This window comes from Plectropomus leopardus, chromosome 10 (assembly GCF_008729295.1).
Source record: "Plectropomus leopardus isolate mb chromosome 10, YSFRI_Pleo_2.0, whole genome shotgun sequence".
Lineage (NCBI taxonomy): Eukaryota > Metazoa > Chordata > Actinopteri > Perciformes > Serranidae > Plectropomus > Plectropomus leopardus.
Window position 1 is genome coordinate 27,283,747 of NC_056472.1, and position 18,081 is coordinate 27,301,827.

The window sequence follows — 18,081 nt, forward strand, 5'->3', positions numbered from 1 at the left end:
TGAAATGTGAAGCGCAGCAAATTAAGAAGGTGAGGGTAAACAAATGAATGTCCTCTTTCATTTGAGTTAATTAAAATGTGGGAAAAACAACAATTGTCTTAGCGTGTATCATAAGAGCCTTCAATGTACAGGGCCACATCTGTGTACATGTGTGTTTGGGTCAGGTGTGTTAACCCTTTTAAACCTGAGAAAATTAGCTTGACTTCTTTCAAATTATGGGCAGAAGGCAATGACCAACAAAAGGCAAAATGACCCAAAAATTAGCAAGAAATTACTAAAAAAAAACAAGATAATTACTTTAAGTTTTTAATTTTAATTAATAATTAATTATTTAATAATTTTAAAATTAGTTTTTAAAATATAAAATGAACAAAAAACAAAAATGAAAAAGAAAAAAACAAAGCAAACAAGACTCAAAACAAAAAGAAGAAAACAAATAAAGATGCTTACTTTTTTTTTAATATATCTACTAATTTGCAATATATTTTTTACCAAGTTGTTTACCTTTTTCCCTATGTTTTTGAAAAGAAATCACACCAATTTGCTCAAAGGTTTAAAAGGCAATTTAGCATTAAAGGCTGCAGGTCAGATATCAGAGCAGCTGCTGGTTTAATGGGATCAATGCGTTTTTGTTTGGACAGATGACCAATTTAATACAAAGAAAAAGACGCACTGCTGTCTCAGAGTGTTGCTTAATCCCATATTTCCCACAACTGTCTATGTTACATCTACTATGAGTGCTGGATGGTCATGTGATCAGCAAAGGAAAAAATGTTTCTATCTATAAGTGCAGACTCCAAAAAGAAAACATCAAAAAATCTTCACACTTACTTCCATTGCAAACACCCAATTTAGTGCCTGTGCTTTCAGTCACATTAATTGACAAACTGTCGCTAAGTTTGCAGAAAACACATAATGAGGCCGAGGCACTGAGAGCAAGATGAAAGCAGCCATTTTCACCCCGAATTGTCACATTAATGCACTTTAGATAAAAGCAGGATGGAAACATACTCACAGTTTGCCTCTGAAGTGTGGCTCAGAGTGTTGATCATCGCCCGGTTTACTGCTGGAAAACAAAAGCAAAACAATGCAGATACGGAGTTAGTGAAGTAAAACTACAAATTTATACAAAGTACAAACAATTAGGTTAATCACTGATTTATTCCTTCAAAACTCTAGATGTCAAATTAGCCAATGTGAACTAAACTTCAAACTACTCACATTTGATTTTAGGAAAAAGCATCAGAGTAAGGCAGGTGAGTGTGAAGCAACATGGAGAATGAATCCAAATCCAGGCAGACAGTAACAGTTCAGTGATTTCTTGAAGAAGTGAAGCTTCCAGACAGGTACAGATAGGATTCAGGAAAAAGACAGATACAGAAGGCTTAAAAGCAAAGCTAAGAAGCAACAGAAACACTCTGACAAATGTGGGAAAGAGGTGCAGTGCAGGGTCACTGGGAAGTGAGTCACAGGTGAGCAGGATGAGGGAAGTCTGAGGGTATCTGGTGGACAGGTGGAGAACGGCAGCAAAGCAAAGTGACCATAAATAACTTCACTTTTTCCAATTAAAAATCATTAATAAGACTTCCAAACAAAAAGTCTTCACAATAGGACATGTTTTAGCCATTGACAGATTTTGAGACAGGTTTCTATAATGATGCCACTATATTTTAAATGGAAAAAATACATTATTTTCAATATATCACACGCAAAGTAGATTTTTTCAATTTTAAATTATTATCTCAGTCTGGGATATGTCAATGACTTGCAGCAACACTGAGACAGTGCACCTAGTGGAAATAGCATGTATTTTCTCCATATGCCAAAAAATGGTAAAAATGACTTCATCAGGTGGAAAATAGTAAAAATTCCTAGGCAAAAGCCCATAATTACACCCAGAAATAAAACAATGCATGTTTTCATGCTTTGATGGCTGTGGGATCAAACACTGCAGTTTGAATGTGTTTCAATGTGGCATTTTTGTACTTAATAGTATGAATGTTGTCATTGTGTTTAAACCGTGTATTTTAGACTGACTGGAGGACCTGAGCAGAAAATTTCAACATTTCACAAAAATACACAATCTTGCAAAAAATGTATCCCATATGCATGAACAGCCAAAATTATCCAAAAAAAATTGAGAATGAAAAGCGCGTAAAATGCAACAAACAGTCCCTGAGGGTTAAATAAGAACATCCGACACTGTAAAGACAAGAAATAAGGAAAAGTGTGAAAGGTCGCATTTAAGGTGAGGCAACTAAGATGACTTGGTTATAGAATGTGAAAAATTGTTGTCATGGCAAAGTATGTTTTAAACAAGCCAACAATAATTAGGACAAAGGACGTGAAACGCAGTTGGTTGCATCAAACATACTCGTATACACCGACAGTACTCTGCTGCTGAGTGCATTGACACAGATCATTGGCTCTGGACTGCCTGCAGTAAAATGCATGATAACTGAGCCAGAGCTCCCATCTCTCTCCCATCTCCCATCTCTTTATAAATATATATTTTACTGAGCTTAATACTTCATTGCTTGTGTGAAAGGAAGCCTTTTCACTGTGTCACATCCTGGGAGGTATTGATTTATCCTAGCTCTAATTGCTATGCAACTGCCAACTGCTTCAGTGCTTGAGTTTTGCACTGGAGGATAAAAAAGATGGTGGCTCTTGATTTGGGTTTTCCGCCCCTAGGCTGTGAATGTGTTGACATTTCCCTCTTAGTTAACCAGTCTTCAAACACTGTTATAACCCATAACTTTTCTTTTTCATGTTAATTCGCATGTCTCTCTGGCTGGGTGAGATCTGTTAATGAGTGGTGCACACATGGAGCCGGTGCTGTCTGAAAAATACATGGCCTGTGGGCTATATGAGCAGCGTACATGTGCAAGTGTCTATTCTTTCACTCTCATCTGTTACTGAAAACATTGCGTGAAATTGCTTTTTTCAGTCAGACCATTTTTTTCCTGCAAAAACACAAGAAAATTGGGTTTTATTCATAACAATTTGGAAAAAAGCCATTAATGATCAAATCCTTATTTAGAAACTATAATACCTGTTCCTGCCAGTCTGCACCAAGTCCAACTGGTCTGTCATATTCAGCTCTTAATGACAAAATTTGGTGTTTTTGTCCACTCTTAGTGATATAGAGCAATGATTTTGTGAGTTGGCTTCTGTTTTGTGTGTATTATGTATGCTCACATGCACATGTGGATGCATGCAAGAAACAAAAACAAATTCCCGCTGATAGTTGACAGTTGGTGGTGGTGAAATGCAAAGAAGTGTAGCAATGCACCCACAAAGGCAGGGAAGAGGGAAATCAGTAGCTAGACAGCAATTGCATGACTCAAAATATGCAAAAAACTGCTCAACAAATATTTAATAAGGAACAAAAAGTATTCAGCACAACTGCTGAACCATAAAGACACATATAACGTGTGTGTGTGTGTGTGTGTGTGTGTGTGTGTGTGTGTGAAAAACTGACTGTAATCTGTCTGTTAACAGGGAAAGTAACCTTTAAAGAAACAGTTCACCCCAAAATAAAAAATGCAGATTATTTCTTGATCGTATTACAGCCAATATCTCCAACACTCTGCAACTGACACCAAAACAATTTAGATGGATAAACAGCACTACAGGTATGAGGAAAAATTGGGACTGTCATCGGATCGTATTGCTGCTGATATGTCTGATCGTTTGCTTAAATCAAAATCTATGTAGGGCCAAATCAGAGCACGTTTTCAAAATATTAAAATATTCACTTGAATGTTTTCACTCCTGAGATGAGTTTGTTTTTACATTATACTTTACATGCTGTATTGTCTTTGTGTTCCTTTTAAAAGCCCTGATTAATTACAGTTTTTTGAATGTCCCACTTAATCAGAGTTATTTATTGAACTTTTATTAATTTATTTCTTTGCACAATTTGCAAAATAAAACCACAACAAAAGTAAAACAACGGATTAAAACAGATTTTGCAGGTGAGATTTAAAAAACCCATATTAGGTTACAAAGATGTCTTACCAAAATAAACAATGCAAACAGTAACGTAGACAAAACACTGGCAAAATACAGAAAAATTATAATAAATAAAGCAAAAAAAAAAAAAGCAAAAAAATCAAAAATTAAAAATTACAATTCGTAGTCAGCGCCCTCTCCTGTCAGATCTTTCAGCAAATCAAAACTGTTTCTAATGAACTGATCTGGGCTCAGCTGCTCATTGCATTCTCATTTGCTTAATATTATAATCTCTGTTTTGTGTTTTGTGGGCATCTAATTGAATTGCTTTGATGTGTTTATGTATTTTTCAGACGGGAGGGAGGGAAGAGACCTGCAGTTGTTACTGAAGTGTTTTATTGTGGGAGAGGACACTAATTGCTAACTAAGAGCCAGTTAGTGTTGGACACTAATTGTGAAGAACAGTAGAGCTAACTGGGGAATAGAAAACTAGGTTAAATCGAGGCATAAATTGACTGAAGATAAATACTGAGTCTGAAAAGCGCGCAGGGTGGTTGAGTTGAATTTAGAAACCTGAAACAACTAGACACCATTTGAAACTGGAGTAAAATGGTTTAATGGGAACTCCATTACCATTAAAGAGTGAGCACAACAGATAACACTGGGAAGAGGGAAATATGTGGTGAAGAGGAAACAAGACAGTTACATAGAAAAGTGTGGCGAGCAGTCAGTGTGTGTTGTACCTGTTTGTAAGCTGTGAGGAAACATGGATTGTGAAACTTTAAGGAATGTAATGAAAAAAAGGTGAACAGAAAAGGGGATATAAGAGTGAAATGGCTGGATTTAATATAACACCCTTTTAAACCACTCAAAACTGTGGATTTGCAACTGTTTTATACAGCATAACTGCAATATTAAAACATCCCTCTCCAGTAATCACACAAATCCAGTAAATTTGCAGGACTTGCAGAAAATCTGACATCTTGCTAACCTTCAAAGAACCATATTAGTGGTACTTTGTGCTAAATTGGAGCTGTAAGACCAATATTACCTTCAGATCAGAGCAGTGTGAGACTTGGATAATGGACTTTGGCTGACATAAATCATATCTGTGCGCTCCTTTTCAGGCACTTTCATTTTGTAAAGTAGCAGCTCTGATACATCAGAGCTTTGAGAAAAATCTGAATCTGAGTTCCTCAGTTAGAATTACGACTTGGATGCTGACTTGAGTCGGATATTGGTCACAGGTCACAAGTTGTTATCTGTCCTATTGATTGATTGATTGTCAGATGACAAGAAAGATGGTGGGTCTAATACAAGCAGCAACCACCGGGGCTGAAAAATGAGGCCAATGCAGAGGTGCCATTGGTGAGCGTCTGGCCTTGTTTTTGCAGCGTGTCCCGCACCGTTGGCACCGTTAAGCCTGATTTAGCGTGTTGTTGGTGAGAAAAATGACATGAGGTAAGATTATCTTTGGAAGTCATTAAGCTTTTTAGCAAAAACGGTTCAGAATTCTTTGTGCCATTTTTTTTTGCTGGTAAATATTTATTCTTTCAAAATGGGGTTGTGTTGTTAACATGCGAACCAGCATCTTAAAATCATCCATCTCCCAGTTTTCCTCTCTGAATGACGACTACAGACGACTGACCTGCTGCCGTGGAGAGCACAGGTGCAGGAGTGCATGCTTGTTGGTCTTGATCTGTACTTTTTGCAGTCTATTTTTGGCTTAGACAAAGGCTATGGAAGACAACACAACAGGCGGCCTTTGTCACCATTACTTCTTTGATATCATTTTGGTGTGTCTGGGTCTATAGACTGTAGTAACAATTTGCAGACAGCCTGTAACTCAAAGCTGCCCAGCCCTGATTCATGCATAACTTTAAGTCTTGAAACAATTTAGTTGCTGAGTTAAATAAAAATTCAGCTCCCCTACATGTGTCAAGAATGTTGAAATTAGCATTAAAGGTTTTTTTTTCCTCTTTTTTTTGGTACCCAGCAGTAAACATCTTTATTTCTGCTGTGCAGTTGGGCATTTTAACATGGGGGTGTATGGGGGTTGACTCATTTCTGGAGCCATTAGGGCTGCATATTGTAAGCACTTTCCTTAATTGATTAATCTGTAAAATTAACAGATTAATCTGTTTGAAAAAACACATAAAATTTTGCTACCAACTTTTTTTATCCTCAGTCAGAGCTTACAGCAACATATCGCATATGTTTTGCAGCATTTTATAGCCTATCGATAGCATACCTCTTAGTTCAATCAAATTCTTAACGACTGATTAATCAATCACTGATTAGTTGTTGTCATCCTTATTGGCCAGTCAAGGAACCACAGTTTTTTGCACATGGCGTTGGCTTCATTTTTAAGCCTTGACCTTTCACTGCACAATCAATACAACACAGCCCGAATGTGACCTTTGATAAAACATTTTCTGCGTGTTCCTAGGGTTCCCAAAACTGCACAAAACCACCCTAAAATCACACCATGATCTTTAAAGGAGCTCTACACCATGGTTGAATGTCAGACATGTATAGCAGTAGTAAGCAAAGGTGCTTTCCTGCTCTCTGGATCACATTGGTAACCTACTCTACACCTTCATCTGCTCTGCGCCCCACCCTGTGAGCACTGCTCTCACCACTGATTATGTCTAGAAGGCTCAAGGCATGAACTGACGGCGGCGTTGAATCCTCAATAGACTGTTAAATTTGGAAGGACGTGCAGGTTCAGCCCGCTGACCTTCAGCCCTCGTAAGGACAGGCTGCATCCTTCGCAGGAGGAGGAGGAGGAGTCTGAAAGAGGACACAGCTGCAGACAGTCTGTATAAGAGCAGTCCTCATTATGATCCGTCTCTCTCTCTATTTTTTTCTCCCTGCAGCTTTGTGTCTCTCCTCAGGTTTTCTTTAGGAGGGGAACAGGGGCTTCTCAGTGTTTCTGTCCCTGGGGCTTCCAGATGCTAATTTGTTGTTGACATGCTAGCTGGAGAATGCATCCTCTCTTCTGCAACAACTCGAAAGCTTAGCAACTCTGGGTTGTTTGTCTCATTCATCTTTGTTTTCCATGAATACATTCATAGAGATGCTCATTTTGAAAAATCCTTCTCGATACCACCCTCCTCCTTCCCAAAAAAACCTTCACCCCATCTGACTTCTCCAAAATCCAGGACTGTTGGCACCTTGGCCGTGCTGGCAGTGCAGAGGTGTTTTTGAGTGGTTGGGGAAGCGTCATTAGCATTGACATTAGCAGCTGCCACCTCGCAGCCTCTGAACTATAAAGACTGCCGGGGTTCAAAGACTCTGCCTCTATAAACAGATCTTTGGGAAAGGGGGGTGGTGGGAGAGTTGGAGAGAATATTTGAGGGAGATTAGGTGAAGGAGAAAAAGGGCAAAGTTGCAAAACAAAAACGAAATCCCAGCGGTAGCACAGGGGAGTGGCTGTGCTGCTTTTGTATATAAAATCCACTGATGCATCCTTTTTCTCTCCATTTCTGTTGCATCTTTACCAGTCTGAGTCATCATTGTTTTCACATTTAAGAATTTTGCCATACACCTCATCAAATATTTAAGCGGAGTAAATTCATTCCACAAACCTTATGCATCTTTAAAGACGCTTTCACGTTTAATCAGGCAACACACGTTTTCCATTTTCATAAAAATCAGAAAAACAGCATCATGATCTTTTCTCGTCCTGCCCGGGGTGTACACTGCCTCTCGCCCCATGTTAATGGACTCAATGTTTCCGAACCTAACTCTGCACTGGATGCACACAGAGGAAACCGATATCGATCTGTCTTTGCAAGCCAAACAAGCACATTTTGAAAAATGTCAGCGCTCCTTTGAAACGGGCAGAGAATGCAGCGCGTATGCACAGTGGTGAAAACGCTTGTATGTGTCTGCATGAAGCCACAGCAGCTGTGAGAAGAAAGTGGGATTAACAAAGCTGATTTAAAAGGATTAGAGGGTCCGACAGGAAACAGAGGACCACCAGGACACCTTCTGACGGGCATGCGCACATACACACACATACAAATGTCAAGTATCCCATAATCCTTTTCAAGTGCATTTCCAGTCACAAATTGTTTGCCCCCCCCCAACATATTCATTGTGATTTAATCCATAGAAGCCGGCGCAGTTGACGGATATGAAAGCTTAGGAGGAAGAAGAGGACAACATACATGTGGAGAGTGACAGAGATTACTGTGGAGAACGGAAACATAAATCAATGCGACTTGAAACTGTGATCACAGCAGAACAAGTGCTGCTAATGTGGCTCTTGTAAATAAAGATAAACCGTTACAATACCTTTTTTACATAACCAACTGCATCTCCTCCAAAATGCAGCTGCCAGAGTTTTAATCAGAATAAAGTAATTTGACCATATAACACCCGTGCTGACATCACTACACTAGCTTCCAGTAAATATTAAACTTAAATTTAAAAATATATTGCTTGTTTTTAAGGCTTTGCACGATACCTCGTGAGCTAAGAGCCAACAGTGTCATCTTTTACGTTCCTTTTTGCTGATACAGATACCAATTATTAGTAGTTAACTGATAACTGATATTTGAAATCAATAAGCATTTACAATAAAAAATTAAATATTTCTGTCAATATTTAGAATTTGGAATATCCCAAACTCCAATATAAAACTTCATTTAAATGTCTTTTGCAAATGTTTAATCAAAACTGAAACTTCCAACAAGTTTTTTAAAAAAAAAAAGAATGAATAAATAATCGGCAAAACGCCAAATATCAGCCGCAATAATTGGCCAGGCCAATAATCTACCGACCCCTACTACTGAATGCACAAATAATAACCTTTTTTTTTTAATCTAACGCTGGGTAACCAAATTTCTTAAAATGCTGTAGATTTCTATTGAAAACTACAAAGGGGTTTCTTTTAGATGATTTTAAAACAACTATTGATCTGCCTCTGCGAGCAAACTAAAGGCTTCCGTTATATCTGATCCTGTTTGTCGTCTCTGCTCCGTAACTCCAGTTTTAGCTGCCAGTTATTCAGCAGTGACACAAAAGCTGCTTCAGGACCTTCACACACACTTAGAGAGGAACGACACACACAGCAGCTTTGAACCTCATCATGCTGAGTGGCACTTAATGTGTTCACGGTGCACAAACACATCTGTGGATGTTATAGAAATTCAATTACTGAAGGTTGAGACACCTTCGATTTTTTCATGTTTTGTTAGAAAAACGGAGAGAAATCAGATTCACACCTGCCTTCATTCAACACATTGTGTTTTTCAACTAGCTTTGCACTCAGGTTGACGATTTTAACCTTGAAAATCCTGATGACAGTACCGAGACACATTCAGCCAGTCACATAGTTCAGCTTCCAGATGTGTCGAGCAGCTGACCCTCACATCTGCTGCAGACTCCAGGTGACCTGGGAGCTGATGCAAAACCCAGACCGCAGTTTAAAGATGGAGGTGAGTTTAACTTCAGCTGTCTGTCACACTTCAACAACAAGCCTGTCTTCTGAAAAAATGGATGCATATTCTACTAATCTGCAACAGAAAATGCACTTTGAAAGACACATATCATCTAGATTAGAGATGATTAAACTTAACTTAATTGCCAGAATAAATGTTGGCATTTAACATTTCTGCAAAGCAAAGATAAAAAATAACGGCACATTATAATTTAGCGTATATGTTGACCCTTGAAGTTGTTGTTTTTTAGGTTGTTGGGTTTTTTTGACATTTCAACAATGCTGTGGTCAACATGTAGTTAGGTTAAGGCACAAAAAACACTCAGATCATGTTTTGGTTTAAAATAGCTGCTTTTGATTGCACTAAACTGACAGGAAATACAACAATGTGTTACTGAAACAGACAATTTTCAGAGCACTGCCCCTGCAGGAAATGTAGAGATTACTGGGTAAAGCACAACTTTATTTCGCTGCACTATCCCCGAACAAAACAAAGCGCTAACACCTTAAAAATCAACTGCTTTTTGTGATGCTATCCTAGCAGGAAACACAGCGACAGGTCCCTAAACCACGCCCATGTTTGGTGGCAAAAAGCCACCAGAGAGTCACAACAGAAGAACTGCTTTTGTGTGTGTGTTAGTATAAATTATCTGTGGTTTGCAGAAATATAGACAGCAAACACTTTCTTATGGTGACCAGGCTACATAATCCAGGCAACAATCATGAGTCTTCCACAATATATTTGGCATTAAGTAATGTTTAAACATCATTTTTAAGAGACACGGTTGCCCCAAGTGAATCAAACTTTTTAAAAACAAAAACAGCTTTGAACATGTTGTGGATTAATGAATCCTCTCCGTTTTAGCGATGCTCATCACTTTGCAGAACATATACAAACTTAATTAAATTTTCAGCACATTCAAAAAAAGCTCATTTTTGTAAATTCCAACATGATTATTTTTTGGGCAATTAAAATCTGAACTGTAGTCAAAAAGAGAAAGTTATTCAGTTCTTGGATACCCACTGAGTCAAAACTGAATTTCAATGTGATTTAATTTACATTTTGCTCAAGTTGATTCTGAGTTGATAAGAATCACAGGATGTAACATTTTAAGGACAGATAACCCAACTTGACTCAACCATATTACCTGCAGCCTAAAGCCGTACCTCACATCATTCAGACCAATTACTGCATATTCACGCACACACACACACACACACACACACACGCACGCACGCATGCACACAGTCTTTCCTCATTGGCTAACTGCTGCTTGACAACCGGGGGGGTACCCAGGGGGGGAAAATCTTCTCATCGCCATGGCTACAGGGACCGGGGATGACGGCGACGGCATTAATTATTTTAGCATCAGGAGCGACTGAGGCTGACGCCCGGTGGGACGGCAGTGGAGGGTCAATAGTAATTAACCAATGCCTGCTCTCACGTGTCACTTCCTGTGCCCGGGGTGCGTAAGCAGGAGGTCGTGATGTACTCCTGTAATTACTGCATGTTCAATTTCTCCTCTTTGCTCTCATTAGTTTGATTGCTCGACTAAAATGATCAGCGGAGGAATTGATTGAACAGGTTCAGATGTCAGCTTTCCTGTTTGATTGGCTTTTTTCCCCCAATTTTTTTCTAAACTCCATTTCTTTTTTACTTGGTTTTGATGAGGCGATGTTAGCACTTCAATCCTTTTGCACCTGCACAGCTCGGCCTTGAGTGTGATTTCACATCACTCTTGGATAATTTTATGGTGCTATTCTTGTGCCAAACCGAAATGAGTGAGCTGGCTGCAGATCATGCTTCCATGTTCATTATTGCATTTCTGTGAGATTGTGTGTGTCTCCGAGTGTGTGTGTCTTTGTGTGTGTTTGGCACTGGCAAACTAACAGACAACTTTCAAAGATCCCACAGCCGAAACCACGTAAAAATCATGCTTTGTACTTTTTTTTTGTTGTATTTCAGTTCACACTACATGGAACAAAATAGATTTCATGCCATTACATCCCCTAATGATATCCTCAAATTTCCTCCCGGCTCATTGCTGACATTATATTAAACCGTGGAAAAAATTCACAATGCTTTTAGAGCAGGGTATGGATGCATAATGGTTTCACTTTTCTGCTCCATTTTTATGTACCTAACAAGATCATTATCTCACAATGATGAGAAAAGTTCATGGAAAAAATTCTGCTCTTGAGATTATAATTGTCTTAATTCTGAAAAACAAGAGCAAAATAAAAAAGTCTTCTTACAATTCTGAGATAATAATCCCGATCAAGCTCCAGTGTGTAGGAATTGGGGGGATATATTGGCAAGAAATGTAATACAATATCATAAGAATATTTTATTTAGTGTATAATCAGCTAATCATCAAAATAAGAGTAGTTGTCTTTCATTACCTTAATCAGGCGTGTATCTACATACAGAGCAGGTCCTTTTCCACAGAGTCTGCCATGGTTGCACCGCCTCGTGTTTACAGTAGCCCTGAGTGGACAAACCAAACAGAAGCTTTAGACATGACCATTTGCATTTTTCATGTCAACCATTGTAGGTACCATCTGTGACAACCGAAACAGCATCAGAAAAACACTGATTTTTAATGCGAAACTGCTTTATTCAGTGTTTTTATGGGTTTAAATCGCCTGGTCCATGTGTTTTAAAGAGGAAGAGACATCTGTGGATAATTCAACTCCTGCTTAAAACTTCCTGAACATCTGAATCTTAAGTTATCAGAAAAAAAAGTGAGCACACGTTATGAAGTGCTGGCCTAGCAGCACATCTGCAACAAGCCAAACAGCATTTGAAAAACACTGATTTGTAACGTGAAACTAGTTTATTTGGCATTTTCCTAGTTTTATTCACCTGGTTTGTTTATTTTGGAGAGGAAGAGACCTCTGTGAATAATTCGGGTACTGCTAAAAACCTGAACAATGAGCACTGAGGGACTTCTAAGCGGGAGAAATTTCAGCTGCTTGAAATCTGCAATCCTCACTGCTACACGTCTCTAAATCCTGTACACTCCTACCTCGAATAAATAGTTCAACATAAAAAGAAATGTTTATTTTCTTTCTTTTTTGAAGGTGGGATGACAAGATTGATCTCATGTTTGTTTATTAGATACAAAGCTGGAGTCTATTAGCTTAGCTAAGCATAAAAACTGCAAACAAGTGCAAAAAGCTAGCCTGGCTGCATTTGAAACTTAACCAGTTGGAGGGAATTAAGGGATTCAAACAATGTGTGACAATCACAGTGTGTCTTTGAGAATTGATGATATGACATGAGTCATGTATGTGCGTGTGCCAGTGCATATACCCATCCATTGAAATGAAGCCACAGTTTATTTTTAGATCTGATGTGATATGGTGTGATGACACTGGCATTTAGATCTTTTTGTGCGCAGGAGAATTTTTTTCCAGTTAAACGATGAGATCATTTCTCCAACAGAGAACTCTTGCTCTGCTCCAACATGTTTTATTCAGAGATGACATCATGTTACTGGAAGACTTTGCTTCTCTCTTCAATGAAGGTCATGCGAGGCGGAAACCAGGCGCAGAGCTTGGAGTGTGTGGTTGTGGGAAAAAAAAAAGAAAAAAAAAAAGAAAAATTTTAGTTTCAAATCTTCTAAACTGCAGTTTTCTAGTTTGTGCTTCTGGTGATTTTCTCCAAACTTCTGTGAACCAGAAACCTTATCACACATGCTGCAACCACCCACACATGCAAGCACACACAAATACACACAGACACCTACACACACACACACACACACACACACACACACACACACACACACACGTTATGAGCTTTCCACATGGATAAACACAACACGAACACACATGCCCAGTTGCCCCTCTGAAACTCTCCGCTGTGCAGAAAGTTCTCAAACTGCTTTCCGCCTCCTCACCTCCTGTCTGTACTCCATCTCCATCTATCTTTCCATCTTCCCATCCGTCTTTCAATCCACCCATCCCTCATCTGTCCTCCTATTTCTCCATCTTCTCTTCTGCCACTTTGTGAGGTGCTGGCATGAGAGTTTCTTTTGGGAATAAAAACTTGTGGAAAGCTCTGATTTGGCCTCTCAGTGTGTCTGTGTTTAGTTAATGTGAGCGTAAAGAGAGATGAAAGGAAGAAAAAGACTGAAGTCCAGAGTTTGAGGGTGGTAAATAGAGAGGGAGAAAAATGCAAAAGTTTAGTTTGCATGTTTTACATGCAGAAACTTTACAAGACTGAGGGCCTTTTTGTGTTAGCCATGATTGATTTCTATTGTGCCCAAGTGCGATTGCCCTCCACCGCTCAGCTTTCATGAGTAAGATTGTTTTGCACCAGAGAACACTTGCAGCATTATTTAAGTTGTTGCTGCAGCGTAGAAATTAAACCAATTGCAAACCCAAATTTCACACAGTGGAATCAATGCCTGCATGTCTGCAAACAGATATCTGCATATGTTTGCAGAGTCTGTAGGTGACGGGATTTTGGTGTGCAGCATTGACCATCGCATTGAACAGCAGTTTTGCAGTTTGTGCGGTGAGGTGAAACACATTGGCTGAAAAGTAATTTCAGAAAACATTGGCTACTGCCTGACAATGAGTTATTTTTATATTAGCTTTGTTTAATTTATCTGCATTCACATGCAGATATCTGTTTATAGAGATTAGCCGAAATGACCGGCACACAAAAGAGGATGTCTTGGCTTTGGTATCTGCTGGCTGCATTGGATGAGCCTGAAATTTTGGCTGTCACCTCCAAAAGGCTTTATCATTGTCAGACTGATGGCTGATGTGTTCTGAGATTGAACTTTGCATTACACCTGCTATTGTTTATATTCTGGTTAAAGAACGACCCTCTTGTCCACTTCCTACTGTACCCATGGCCGTACAGTTCAAAAGATGTGATGCATATGTTGCAAATATTTCCAGAATTTGGAGGAGACCAGTAATGCTAAGAAATGGCTTTGCAACTCCACCAACTGCTGATGTGAACCAGACCCAAGTACTCATGAACTGTACTTGAGACCACCTTTTTTATGCCTCGGGCATAGGTCGACCTTCCATGTATGGTACAGTGTTCACACTAATCAAACAAAATGTACTTTGGGGTCAAGTGTACTCAGATCCAAGCCTGGATCTCCGGTGAGAAAGCCTACTAGAGTCTACAGCAATGGCGGCTCTGCAAGGCTATACTTTAAGTTTTATGAATGAGACAAAAAAGCAAAGTTCAGAGACATTAATTCATGGGCACCATGTATCGCTGAACCCAATTTGGCAATCCACTCAATGGTTTTTGAGATATTCCACTCAAAATATGATGGAATATCAGAAGTCCAAAGTCAGTAGGATTCATCTTCTTCGTGCTATAGATATTGGTATAATATCTATGGCATATCTGTAGCATTTGTATAAGTTCAAATACTAGGGATACAAAAATAAATCGAATTCTGCTGTCACTTAAAAGTAACAAGCTCTGTCTTCTCTGTTTACCTGCTGTTCAAAAACAATATCATTCATATTACCTGAAACTGTATTACTTAAATGTATTCTTGTTTGGATCCAACAGCTTCCAGGCAAAACACATTTTTCACAACTCCTCAGCTGTTAAACTGACAAGAAAAAAAGACTGAAACTTTAAGCTTGAAAGCAGTAACAAAAGTTATTGGCAGCTTAATTGGATGATTCTGTAAAAGGTGGCTCAACAGACTGAAAAGTTGTGGCTGGTTATAAAAAACAAGCTTTGTACAAGCCATACAAACTGTTGTTACTATCAGAGCCCAACAAAATGTTGAAGTCTTTTTTGTCTGTTTATCTTGAGTGTATCAGCTGTTTCATTAACTGTAAATCAAGGACAAAAATGTTACAAAATGACTTCAAAATAAAGTAAAAATGTATATGTAATTTATTTGTACTGAGAAGTATTACAGTTGCACTTTCCTCTAACATTGTGTTTGTACTAAAAACTGCCTGTCGTTCATGTCCTCTGAACCGTCCACCAACATGCTGGGGTGTTTAGATCAGGACACCAAACAGACTCCACGTGGAGTTCGCTTATCTCTCCTCTCAGCTGCTGCTCTATCTGCTCCGCACCATCTGTCGCTCATTTGAATAAATGCCACAGGTAGTTAGCTTGTATTTTTTATATCTCTGCCTGAATATCTGCCACAGGTCTCCTGGATTTTTGTCTTCAGGTCTGAACACTCTGAGGAAGATACTATCAGGACATGAAACGACCATCTGCTGCTCATTCTCAGATACGAACACACATGAATGTCACATGTACAGTGTTAGCAGCACTGATTTATTTTCTTACAGCAATAACCAGAACCTGTTTACAGTAGAAATGAGAAAGTCTGTGTAGTTTGGAGTTTCAGATGTCATGACACTTAGAGTTTTATTTACAGTGTCTCGTGTTTTTTCTTGGTTCAGTCGGTGACAAATTTACGCCCCACAAAGATGTCAGGTTACGTACTTGAAGTAAAGTTAATGTAGGTCAGGTACATTTTTGGGAGGAGAAACATGGTTGGGTATTGGTATGTTACATACTTAAGGTAAAGTTACTTAGCATAACAGTTAAGTTTAGTAAAGTTACGTAGGTCGGGTTTAGGAGAAAGAAACATGGTTGGGTGTCATCACATGACGTACTTAATGTAAAGTTATGTCCTTAGCATAACGTACTTGACGTAACATAATGTAATTCAGTAAACGTTACATGAAGTTACAGCTAGGTTTAGTAAAGTCAAGTAAGTTTAGAAAAAGAAACATAGTTGAACATCATCATGTAATGTGCTTATTGTAAAGTTACGTAGTCTACTTAGCAGAACATATTTAACCTTCCCTACAAAATTTTATGTTAATTAAAGTCACGTTATGTAGGTTGGTTTTCAGAAAAGAAACTTTGTTGGGCATTGTCACATTGTGTATGCTACCTAATGTAAAGTTACGTTTTTAGCATAATAAACTTAACATACCTAAGGTAACATACTTCATGTAACAATATTACCATAACATGCTTAATGAGACATACATAAGTCACATAATTTAGGTTTGGGAAAAGAAACATTGTAGGGAATTGTCATGCTGCGTACTTAGGTACTTAGCATAAGGTTAGGTTTAGAAAGAGAGTCATGGCTGGACATTGTCATATTAATAATGCAAAGTTCGTTGCTTAACATAACACACTTTAAGTAACATACTTTGTGGTCACTTGGTTCCACATGGGGTAATGGGACATTATCACAAGTATCTTGGCCGAAGTCCAGTTTGTTTCCACCACCCCGACCTACCCCTCTATGTGGACTTCAGCTCTTTATACGTCTTCCTTCTTTACTCCCTTCAGACGCATTGGTCACATGATCACAGACTTCCTTATCACTGTATGAGGGTTATGTACAAATTCTGATGCGTTACTTTTCGTAGGTAAACAGCGCATCAGAACAATATGTAGAACAATGTTCACCATTAAACCGCTGAACTTTGGCCTGTTCTTCATGATGTATCTAAATTAACACTTGGCTTCCCCCCTTGGTTTGTCCATTCCTCTTACTGTAAACCTAAAATTATTTGACTTTACAAATTAGTGAGAGTTATCTGCCGTTTAGGGCCTTATTAATACACCATCAGTTTGGTAGTAGGCTGTCTGATTTAAGAAGCTACAGCACATTCAGCCCTCTTATCCTTTAATTCTTTGTAAACGGCGACCATCAAAGGAGTCAGAAAGTGAACTGCAACATCGCTACTGTTGTCTTGCTGCTCTGAGGCTGCTGTGTGTAAAGAATTAACAACATATTTGATCACATGTCTACAGTGAATGTAATTATATCAGAGCTATAAGCTGGCAGACCGAATGTTCATCAGCCCAGCGGTGACATCTGCAGTGTTTGGTAGCCAAGGATTCATCTATTAGGTATGTGTTTGTGTGTGTGTGTGCGTGCATGCGTTCGGTGTGTGTGTGTAGGTGTGCGTCCCTGCTGTAATGAACTACAGGCTACAAAATCTGTCTTGTTGGAAGGATGGCTGGAGGTTAAAGAAGAATCTGAAACAGAAGACAGAAAGCTCTTTAATTCCATATGAGCCAAGGCAGAAGTGGTATTATTTATTTTTTATTTTTTTCCTTCGCTGTTGTCCCTCAGGACATTACCACTGAAATCTGTGTGTGTGTGTGTTTGTGTGTGTGTGTGTGTGTGTGTGTGTGTGTGTGTGTGTGTGTGCAGCCACCTGCTGAGAAACGCATAGAAACTAGACTGGGATTTTGGCGTCAATACTTCAGGGTCTGTCTGATAAGCTTGGCCTTAGGGGAGAAACCAAACCAAAATAACAACCCAGAGATGGAGAGAGCTTTACTGTCAAAAAAGAAAAAACATGTCGAGGGACAAAGATGACAAGACAGCACAACAGTGCAAGTGAAGAAGCGCTTAGATCATTTAGCTTTTTTGTCATGCACGAGGGGAAAAAACTAAATTGCCAGCTAAAAATATAATTTGACCCAAAAAAAAAACCCAACAAAATTTACAGGCTCACTGTTTTTTCTTTTGTCTTTGTTTTGTTTTTTTGTTTTTCTTTTCGTAAAATGCTACATTGGCATAGCAGCGCTCACGCAGGTGGATAATACTGAATGGGGTTGCGTAGTGTCAAGAATTTCTGTGGTTAAAGTGTGGTTAGCTTTAGGCACAAAACACTCGGTCATT

General features: G+C 38.8%; 1 protein-coding gene across 1 annotated transcript in view; it reads left to right on the top strand.

Annotated features, from left to right (window-relative positions):
- Positions 1-9,314: 9,314 nt before the first annotated feature.
- Positions 9,315-18,081, top strand: part of LOC121949169 (protein DVR-1-like) — a 65,185-nt gene continuing 56,418 nt past the window's right edge. The window contains exon 1 of the mRNA XM_042494787.1: positions 9,315-9,404. Coding sequence (XP_042350721.1) covers positions 9,315-9,404 — 90 coding nt within the window. The remainder of the gene's footprint in view (positions 9,405-18,081) is intronic.